This window comes from Rhinolophus hipposideros, assembly GCF_964194185.1.
Source record: "Rhinolophus hipposideros genome assembly, chromosome: 1".
NCBI lineage: Eukaryota > Metazoa > Chordata > Mammalia > Chiroptera > Rhinolophidae > Rhinolophus > Rhinolophus hipposideros.
In genome coordinates, this window is record NC_138047.1 from 78,392,326 (window position 1) to 78,403,252 (window position 10,927).

The following is a 10,927-nucleotide window of genomic DNA, read 5'->3' on the forward strand; positions in this document are numbered from 1 at the left end:
ACGAGCCATTTGTTCACTGTTTTTCCCTTAGGCCCTTACCCTAAAGGGGCTGGCTTCCTATTACTGTATCCTACCCCTTCCAGCAAGCAGTAAACCGGCCTGGGCCAAGGATGCCATCTGGCGTTTACTTCAGGAAGTGTTTAACCCAACACACCTGCCAATTATTCTCTCATTACCTCGCCCCTCTTCAAAACCACACTCTCCTTTCTTCCAATTCTTGCCCATTTACCTCAGTAGAATCTTTTTTTCTTCTTGCCTGCTGTTTATCCCAGCTGAGTGGGGAAAAAATACTTTATCTGTGGCATTCTACTTACAGAAAAATCATGAATCTGAAATACACTTGTAGCTAAAGAAACAAGCCACCGTGAGGCCAATCAATATAATACAATACGGCCTCAGAGACCCTATCTCAATGGAGATTGTTAGAGTATCTATTATTCATCCAAAGCCTTCAAAGAATAGCAGCGCTGAGAAAGACCTTGAAGATCAATGCTAGGCTAACTGCTTCATTTTACAGCTGAAGAAACAGGCCCAGTGAGAAAGACATGAGGCTATCACCTGCCCAACAGCACAGTGAGTTCATGGCAGAGCCAGGATTAAGGCCTAGAACTCTCCCTTCTAAAGCCAGTAACTTGTCACCTACACCATATGCTCCAGGCTCCTCGGGAGTGCTTTTCTCTCAACCAACATTCAAGCAAAGTATTTTTCAGTGGTTTCATATTTTCCTTAATTAATTGTGTTTACATTATGAATCTCATGATAGCAGGGCCCATAATTAAATTCCCTCAATGCCTCCCACGCCTAACAGTGCCAAGCAGACTTCATAAATACTTAACATTTTTTTGTCTAATATTAATTACTGTTCTTAGTGCAAATGTAGAGTACTTTCACCCTATCTTGCATTGGACATGCTTTTATCTGCTTAAAAACCTAACTGCCATTTTACAACACTGTTTCTACGGAAAACTGTTACCAATAATCATCATATTGTAACCTTTTGGAACACAACCCATTCAGAAATGTGGGACTTCTTGTCAAGGGTTCCTGTGTACCTGATCAGTCTTAACCAACAAGTAAGAAAAACAGGTAGTAGTATGGAGTAAAAAAAGCAACCAATTTTGAAGAAAATGGTAATTTTAGTACCCGTCGCATTATAATCACAAAACTTGAAGCAAGCTCAGTTTTCTCTCCCACAAAATACTCCTCGACCTTAAGTTCAGGTCAGATACATGTAAACATGTTATAAAGTACAGATGTCAATAATGATGGCATGTACTATTAACAGTAGTAATTTATATTCTAGGTCCTCTGCCTAATCACTTTACATCCCCTATGCCATGTAATTCTTACAGCCCTATTTTACAGATGAGAAAAACCAAGGCTCTGGAAGTTAAGAAACTTGTCGGAAGTCACAGCTAAGACTTGAAGAATCCAGGATTCAAGCTTCGATCTGAAAGCTTCCAGAATTGCTGCTCCTAACAGGTGGGGGATAACGCAAGGCCGCCTTTATAGAAAAAAAAAAGCAAGTACCCCCCTCGGGGTTCTTTAGTCATTGAATCACGAAGGCAACTCAACCAACCTCGCTATTCTCAGGTTATAGCTAACTCCACAGGGAAATAGCTGGTGCAGAGAGTAACTGAGACCTGAGTCTTTTCCGGCGTTAGTGGGCCACGTCTTAGTGTCCTAAAAGTCCTTCAGCCTCTAGGTTTGCTCAATTGGGGGAGATTGGGGAGTGGAGGGAGGGGCTACCCTGGAGCCAGGGAGGCGCTTGTTCGTGGCTCGCGTTCAAGGAGTAAACTTAGGAGTGTGCATTCACGATCCTGGGAGGTCCTTCAGCACAGCCCTCTTGACAAAGAAGCACCGCCGGACTAGACGTCTCCCAAGTTCTGCCCGCGTCTTTCCTGCAGCAGCCCTCACGCGGAGGAGCTCGGTTGCGCGCACCGAGAGGGCGGGCTGGAGGGCGGGCTCTGCGCCTCCGCGACCGTCAATCAGTTACCGGAACCCGGCACCGCCGCCGGGGTTCGGCCAAGGCGTGCAGGGCCGCCGCGGAGTGACCCCGCGGCTCCGGGAGGGCGGCTGGCCGCGCCCAGTGCGACAAGGCCGCCACCTGCCGCCCTGCGTCTGGGCTCCGCCTCCGGGGACTGAGGCCCATGGTCCCCTCGCAGGCATCTCTCAGGGCTCGGCTGGCGCGGGATGGTGGCCTGGACCGCGCGGCCACCGGGACGGGCCCGAAGCGGAAAGGGAGGGAGGCCGCGCGGGCAGCACAGGTCCCCCCCGAACCTCCTCCGCCGCCGCGCGGCCGGGCCCCGCGAGCTACTTACTGAAGAAGAGGCGGTACCCCGGCGAGTGGGGCTGGCCGCGCCCCTCCGTGCGGTACAGGCTCATGGCACGCCACAGCCCGTGCCCTGCGCTCACTCCACCTGGCAGGCGGACGGCCACCCGGGAGCCCGCGCGCCTGCCCCAGCCCGTACGCAGCAGCGGCAGCAGCGCGAGCATGGCGTCCAGCGCTGTGCGGCTCCGCGCGGCCTGGTGCCCGGGCCCGGCCCGGCCGCGCGCCGGCGCCCCCTGTCGCCCGGAGTTGTCACTCGCAGCTCGGGACTCGATCTAGATCCCCGCCGAGGTCCGGCTGGCGCTGGAGTCTCAGATCAGAGAAAGCAGAGGGCCCAGCGAATTGCCACTGATGCGCTCTGTACCCGCAGCGAGACCAAGGTTCAAAGATGTGCAAGACAAGGCCCACCCTCCGCCCCCTGAGGAGCTCACTGCCACTTATTGCATACATGCATTTGTTTCTTTACTCAACCAGTCAGTATTTACTATCATAATATTTTTATTTTAGTGATAGTGTATTGAGTGATTATTCTGTGCCTGGCGCTTCTCCAGACCCCCACAATGTAGGCAACAAGCATGCACACACACACACAAAAGCGTTATGAGACAGAATGATCAGGTCTCCTTCTGAGGACGTGACCTTGACACTGACTTATAGAGCAAAAAACAATAAGGTCCAGCTCCACGAAGCCCTTTCCTGTTTAACCCAAATAAAGGAGATTTATCCTTCCATGTCTTTACAATGGCACTTAGTGCTGTACCTATATGTTTGAGAACCTGTCATATTCCCTATTTCACCTTAACTAGCCCCCTGGGTTGTTAACATCCCAAGCATTTAATACTCAAGGTTTACAATGATAAAATAGCAGAAGGAGAAATTAAAAAAAAAAATTCCATTTACAATTGCTCCAAAGACTATAAAATATCTGGGAATAAATCTAACCAAAGATGTAAAGGATCTGTACTCAGAAAATTATACAACACTGAAGAAAGAAATGAAAGAAGACATAAATAGATGGAAACACATTCCATGTTCATGGATAGGAAGAATTAATATAATTAAAATGTCCATACTGCCTAAGGCAATATACATATTCAACGCAATTCCTATCAAACTACCAACGACGTTTTTCACAGAAATAGAACATATAATCCTAAAATTTATATGGGACCATAAAAGACCCCGGATAGCCTCAGCAATCTTGAGAAATAAGAACAAAGTGGGAGGTATAACGATACCTGATTTCAAACTATACTACAAGGCTACAGTAATCAAAACAACATGGTACTGGCATAAAAATAGATACATAGATCAATGGAACAGAATAGAGAGTCCAGACGTAAATCCATTCCTATATGCCCATCTAATCTACGACAATGGAAGCAAGAATGTACGATGGGGTAAAGATAGTCTGTTCAATAAGTGGTGTTGGGAAACCTGGACGGACACATGCAAGAAAATGAAGCTGGACCACCTCCTTACACCATATACAAAAACAAATTCAAAATGGCTTAAAGACTTAAATGTAAGATCTGAAACCATAAAATATCTAGAAGAAAATATAGGAAGAAACTTCATGGACATTACCCGGAGTAAGATTTTCACTGATATATCCCCTCGCGCGAGCGAAGTAAGAGAAAAAATAAACATGTGGGATTACATCAAACTAAAAAGTTTTTTCACAGCAAAGGAAACCATCAATAAAACAAAAAGGGATCCTACTCTATGGGAAAAGATATTTGCCAATGATATATCTGATAAGGGATTAATATCACAAATCTATAAAAAACTTACTCAACTCAACTCCAAAAAAACAAACAACCCAATTAAAAAATGGGCAGAGGACTTGGGGAGACATTTCTCTAAAAAGGACATACAGAAGGCAAGAAGACATATGAAGAAATGCTCAACCTCACTAACCATCAGAGAAATGCAAATAAAAACCACAATGAGATACCACCTCACTCCAGTCAAAATGGCTATTATCAATAAATCAACAAACAACAAATGCTGGCGCGGATGTGGAGAAAAGGGAACGCTAGTGCACTGTTGGTGGGACTGCAGATTAGTGCAGCCACTATGGAAAACAGTATGGAGGTATCTCAGGAATCTGAAAATGGAACTACCCTATGATCCAGTAATTCCACTCCTAGGCATCTACCCGGAGAAATCCAAAACTCCAATTCAAAAATCTGTATGCACTCCTATGTTTATTGCAGCACTTTACACAATAGCCAAGATATGGAAACAACCAAAATGCCCATCGGTAGATGACTGGATTAAGAAGCTGTGGTACATTTATACAATGGAGTATTACGCAGCCATAAAGAAGAAAGAAATCTTATCATTTGCAGCAACATGGATGGATCTAGAGAACATTATGTTAAGTGAAATAAGTCAGAAAGAGAAAGACAAGTACCATATGATCTCACTTATATATGGAATCTAAAGAAAAGACTATGTGAATGAACTAATCAGAGTCAGTTTTGGGGACGCAGAGAAAAAACCGAGAGTGGTTAGATGGGTGTGTGGGAGGGGGTTGGGGATAAGGGGAAAGGTGAAGGGATTTGGAAGCAGCTGGTAACCACAAGATGGCTGCAGGGTTTTTCTTTTGATTATTAATTTGGGGAAGGTATTCTATAATGTTGTAAAGATTTTGTTGGGTATCCGATGGACATGCGTCCTATTTGGGAGACCACCTCAGGGATACTGTGGATACCTGATCATGGCATTGTACATCAGAAGCTAAACATTAATGAATGCCAACTATAATTTTATATATATAATGTGATGGTTCAGTGTGAGGTCGGAGGGATAGTGGATGGGGGGAGGGGGGTTCACAGTATGAGGGATATAAATGATGAACGTCTAAGTATTACCTTGTTTTGTACACCTGAAACTAATAAATAAATTAATTAATTAAAAAAAAAATACTCAAGGTTTAGTATATTTGCAAGGATGTGGCATCATACCTTTCATATAATCATGGCACCTTTGTTGTTGAATTAAATTGTTCCTGGAACTCTCTATCAAATCTTTCTCATTAGCATATGAAATTCTGGTTATCGACTTGCTAGAAAAACTTGTGGAAACAATTGTCTATAGGCACTGTCTCTACTTCTTCATATTCTTTCCTCATCTCAGAGCAAACACTTTCTCCACCTTCTCAGAGTCAACAGTTACCTCCTTGTTGTCAAAACAAGGTTAATTATTTAAAGGTCAAGTCTCAAGAATCCTGAAGAGAGCATTATATAAGATTTTTTAAATTAGAAATTAAAGCTTTTAAAGCAAATGAACTATTTCAGTTATTCACCTGTAAAAGTAAAAGCAAGAAAAGTAACAATTCTATAAAAAGACCAAATGAAAGAGGCCTATCTGAAAAGGCTATGTGCTTTATAATCCTAACTATATGAATTCTGGAAAAGACAAAACAAGAGAGAGTAAAAAGTTCAGTGATGGCCATGGTTTGAGGGTGGGGGGGAGGGATGAATAGGCAGAACAGAAGACCTTTAGGGCAGTGAAACTACTCTGTATGATACCATATGATGAATACATGCCATTATACATTTGGCATGTATTGGACTGTGTACAACACCAAGAGTGAACCGTAATGTAAAGTAAGGAATTTAAGTGATAATGATGTATTAATATAGGTTCAACTGTAACAAATGTACCACTCTGATGAGGAATATTGACAGGAGGAGAGACAGTGCCTGTGTAGGGTAGAGGGTATAAGTGAAGGCTGTGTATCTTCTGCTCAGTTTTGCTGTGAATCTAGAACTGATCTAAAAAATAAAGTCAATAAAATAAAAATGATTCCAAGAGACTTAACATGTCAAAAATTTTGAAACAATATTTAGTAACGTAATTTAATTTTAGAAAATATTTCATTTATTTTCTCTCGTATTAACTGCATTTTCCTTTATCATCTAATGAAAATTATGTTTTATTTCAGCTTCCTAACTCATAATGCCTGTAAGAGTGATATTAGTATCTTTAGATGCTCAGATTATTTTGAATGAAGAAAGTATGTTCTATATTTGGTCCACGTAAAAAAGAGATTTCCAATGGGTCTGACATCTCTACCCACATAACACCCAGCAAATGGTGGGTCTCTGCAAGCTCAGTCTTGGTGGCTCAGCCTTTAGGATGTCTATCAGCAAATTGTGAATTTTGTTTTCTTTTCTGAAGTGACATTATTTCAAAATTTTTTTGCTCACTTTCCATTATCAGAAGAGTCCCTGAGAACAAATCAATTTGTTTTTTTTTGTATATATATAATATTGATACTTTAGATGTTCTAGTATACAAATCAACTTTGTTTTTTAAAGTTTATTGGGGCCACACCGGTTAGTCAAGTTACATAGATTTCAGGTGTACAATTCTGTAATACATCATCTATATATCACATTGTGTGTTCACCACGCAGCGTCAGTTCTCTTTCCATCACCATATATTTTATCCCTTTTACCTATCATCCCCTTCTCCCCTTACTCTCTTGTTTTAAAGCAGTTTTTAAGCAGCTATTTGGAGGAAGGCACTGTGGGTTTCAAGACTGCACTGCCTTTGCAATCAGAGCAAGGCAAGGCTTAGAAGGAGGCAGGGGCAGGGCTGCAGACAGCACATTCCAGGGCCTTATGTGTTCCTGTAACTCTGTTCCTAAAGCTCGGAAACCTTAGAAATGAAATCCCAGGTGCCAAAATGCCTTGTTCTGCCATGAAGCGACAGGGAGCAGATACCAAGGTAACTCCTTGAGGAGTGTGGGTCCCTCTGGAGGGAGGGACCAGAAAACTTAGTCACCAGGTTATATTGTGTCATGTTTATTCTGTTTGGTGGAATGTGTTAGAGTAAAAGATTTAGAGACTGTTGTGCAGAGCTCTGAAGCGAGCCTGGCTGGAAAAGCTGAAGCATAGATATCTGGGGAGAGAGAGGGACTTTGTGAAAAGAGGGTTTTAAAGAAGTTTTGTTGTATGTGATGAAATGCAACTCTTTCCTACGACTTCCTTTGAAGTTTACTGGTACAACTCTATGACTCATTGATGCTTTTGGACGTGGACTTGTGTTTTCAGGAATCTGCAATATGCATATTGTGTATAATACAACGTATTTTTTGCATTGTTTTAATATGCTCATGGTATTTGAGTCTCTAATAGTATCAGTCTGCATTTATAGCTCTTAATTCATTGTGATTCTAAATATTACTACTTCATATGTCTTTAGTTCTGGTGCCTGGACATTTTCATATTGAAATGCATAAAAGTTTATTATAAATCACTTTTCTTTTATTATCTTCTTTATATGATAGTTAGACATTACGTTGATTTTTTTTTGAAAATTATCAGTCTAATAGTTTTTATTAGCTACCAATTTCATTTCAGGAGAGTAAAGATGTTGTTACAAAAGATTTCTTATTAAAAGGGAAGTTTAGTTTATCCATCCAACCATCCACTGATAGACATTTGGAAGGTTTCCATTTTTTGGCTATTATAAATAATACTGCTATAAATATTCATATGTAAGTTTCTGTGTAGATATGTTTTTATTTTTCCTGGGTCATATGCCAATTCTATGTTTAATTCTTTGAGGAACCGTCAAACTGTGTTCCACAACAACAACACCATTTTACATTCCTACCAGCAATGTACAAGAGTTCCTATTTCTCTCTATATCCTTGTAATACTTGTTATTTTTTTAAAAAAATTATTAAAGCCATTTTACTGGGTATGTAGTGGTATCTCATTGTGGTTTTATTTATATTCCTTAATGACCAATGAAGTGGAACATCTTTTCCTGTTTTTTTTAGCCATCTGTATATCTTCTTTGGAAAAATGTCTATTCAAGTTCATTGCCCATTGTTTAATTAAGTCATTGGTCTTTTTGTTGTTGAGTTGGATAAACAAACTGTGGTATATACATGCAATGGAATATTAGTCAGCCATAAAAAGAAATGAAATTCTGATACATTCTACAATTTGGAGGGACATCAAAAGCATTAAAGATGCTTTTAAAGTAAAAGATGCCAGACACAAAAGGTCACATGTTGTATGATTCCTTTTATATGATAAATCCTTTTATATGATAAATCTCTGTTTTTAGAGACAGAAAAAAGATTAATGGTTGTCATGGGAGGGGGGGAGGAATAGAGAGTGATTATTTAGAGGGCATGGGATGTTCTTCTGGGATAATAAAAATGTTTTGAAACTAGACAGGTGGTGGGTACACAATGCTGAGATTGCACTAGATGCTGCTGAATTGTACATTCAAAAATGGTTAATTGTATGTTATGTGAATTTCACCTCAATTTTTTAAAAAGGGGAAAGATAGGTCTAATAAGTTTGGAAATAACTGCTTTGGGTGTTCCTGGCCATTTTGTTCTATTAATTCCATTAGCAGTCTTATGAGACCTATGACATTCTTCTCAAAGTGTTTGTAAATGCGTAAACAAAATATATAGTTAAAAAGTAAACCAATTATATTAAAATATATTTGCAAAAATATTTTTCAAAAAACATTTTATCTAATAACATACTTGCTTCTTCACTGAGGCATTTAGTGACTAGATTTAGTGACTAGATCTAGCAGCAAATCTAACCACTACCATTATTTCAATGTAGTGATGGATGTAATTGATATTTAGAGGCATCTGCAACATTGGAAAAATCATACAACAAATATATCTCATCTGTACTGGAGACAAAAAACATAGATACTATTAACACTACTGTAAGCTTTGTTGCCTACATTGATAAATGCTAAATTTTGAAGCAAATGAAAATAAAGAAGTAACATTTTTTTAAAACCCAATTTCTCTGACCCACTAAAGTCTACCCCTAGTAAATGGAAGTGATACATATGCTTTCTCCTTTGCCCTTGGATTCCTCTTTAAGTTTGTCATGATTCAAGAGCAGACAAACTTAAAGAGATAAGAGATCTATCTGTCCTTTAGTTATTTCTTTAAAAGTTTTTCTTCCCTGTTTTAAAATCCAAGTTTTGATGAAACAAATGGTCCAAGAACAAACTCACTCAGCAGACAGAGACAATTGATTTAAAGATGAAAAACTATATTTAGTTCCCTTTCTGGACAATGAAAAAAAAAAAGGTCGTTAGTATGTAGAAATTCTTTCTCTGAATGATTGCATATATGTGAAAATAAGCCCATGTCCTGAAACCCATATACCTCTTAAAAATAGAAAAGAAGATAATCAAGTTGTTTTTAACCAAGTCCCAGGGATGTACAGAATACATTTGGTATTAAGCTTTCAGTTTTTCAGTCACTAAGTTGGACATAATAAAATGTATCCATCAGATAAGAATCACGTGATTTAACTACACATTGTTAAACGGCATGAAAAAATACAAAGTTTTGCTTGATTAAGTATTATTACTGCTTCCAAGCTAAAATAATCATGAGAAATTTCAGTTCCAAATGACACATTATAAATCCCTTGTAATAACATAAATATAGTAATCATAGTAATACTTTAATCCAATTCAAGGGTGAGCTAGTAAATTGATAATAATAGGTCCTGAACAAAATCTAATGAGACAACCCATTTTCTCTGCCCACTTTCTAGATTTTCCCTTTAGGCCTTGAGCAGTGGGAATTAATTTTGTGTTTAAGTGGTTTTACCATAGAACTTTTTTTTTCTCTTTTATATTGTGCTAATTACATGAAATAATGGTTTTCAAATTGGATTCAAAAGCACACTAGGTTCCAAAGACAATTCCTTGAAATAAATTTTAAGTAATCCATTCCAAGGAAATATGGACAGGATTAACTTCTGTCAGTCCTCTTTGCCCACGCCACAAGAGTTTCAGGGTGTCGAAAAAGAATGCAGAATGATCTCATAATTTCCGTTCGTGATGCTTGTGTTACAAAATTAGTAGCTGAGGAGTTTTCTTTATTTGGAAATCATGTTTTTATAAAGAAAACTTGTCCTTTCTCTCCCTCCTTTATTCATCCTTTCATTCATTTAACTAGTATTTACTAAAGATGTACTGTGTATTAGGAACTATGATAATAACCGGATATAGAATGATAAAAAAAGTAGGAAACTTGTCTGTGCTCATGATGTTTATAGTCTGGTGCAGAATTCAGGTATTAAATAAATAATCACATAAATCGATTGATAGGATTGCAAACTGAGATAAGTGCTGTGAGGAAAATTTATGAAGCTATGACAGAAAATAAAGGGATACTTGATTTAGATTGAAGATCAGAGAAAGACTCAGTAAGGATATGACATTTTAGCTGATTCCTAAAGGAGAAGTAGGAGACAGCCAAGGGGAAAGTGGTGTAAAAAGAGAATGTGCGAAGGTCCTGAAGCAATATATGCCTGAGAAATGTTTTCTGAGACATTACTTGCCACAACATATGAAATATATATTTTCCATAGGATGGATTCTCTAGGATGAAGAACCTGAGACAGGATATTTATTAGAAACTTTTCTTAGGATCAATCCATGTGGAAAACAAAGGAAGGATTCAGGACTTGGCTGAGGGAAAAGTCCAGCTGCAAGGCAGACTCAAACAACAGCTTTGGATCACACGGAATTCTAGAGGTAAAATGACCTATCAGAATTGTCTCCTATTGGGCA

The 10,927-nt window shown here is 39.3% G+C and overlaps 1 protein-coding gene across 4 annotated transcripts in view; it reads right to left on the minus strand.

Moving 5' to 3' along the window:
• PPA2 (inorganic pyrophosphatase 2) overlaps nucleotides 1-2,741 on the minus strand; it is a 90,854-nt gene extending 88,113 nt beyond the window's left edge. For 2 of the 4 annotated variants that reach the window (XM_081045067.1, XM_081045068.1), the window contains exon 1: nucleotides 2,322-2,551. In XM_081045067.1, the coding sequence (XP_080901193.1) occupies nucleotides 2,322-2,496 (175 nt within the window). In that variant the 5' untranslated portion in view covers nucleotides 2,497-2,551. Of the gene's footprint in view, nucleotides 1-2,321 lie in introns of all 4 variants that reach the window. The other 2 variants (XR_013993137.1, XM_081045066.1) reach the window with 2 other exon arrangements.
• Nucleotides 2,742-10,927: the final 8,186 nt, after the last annotated feature.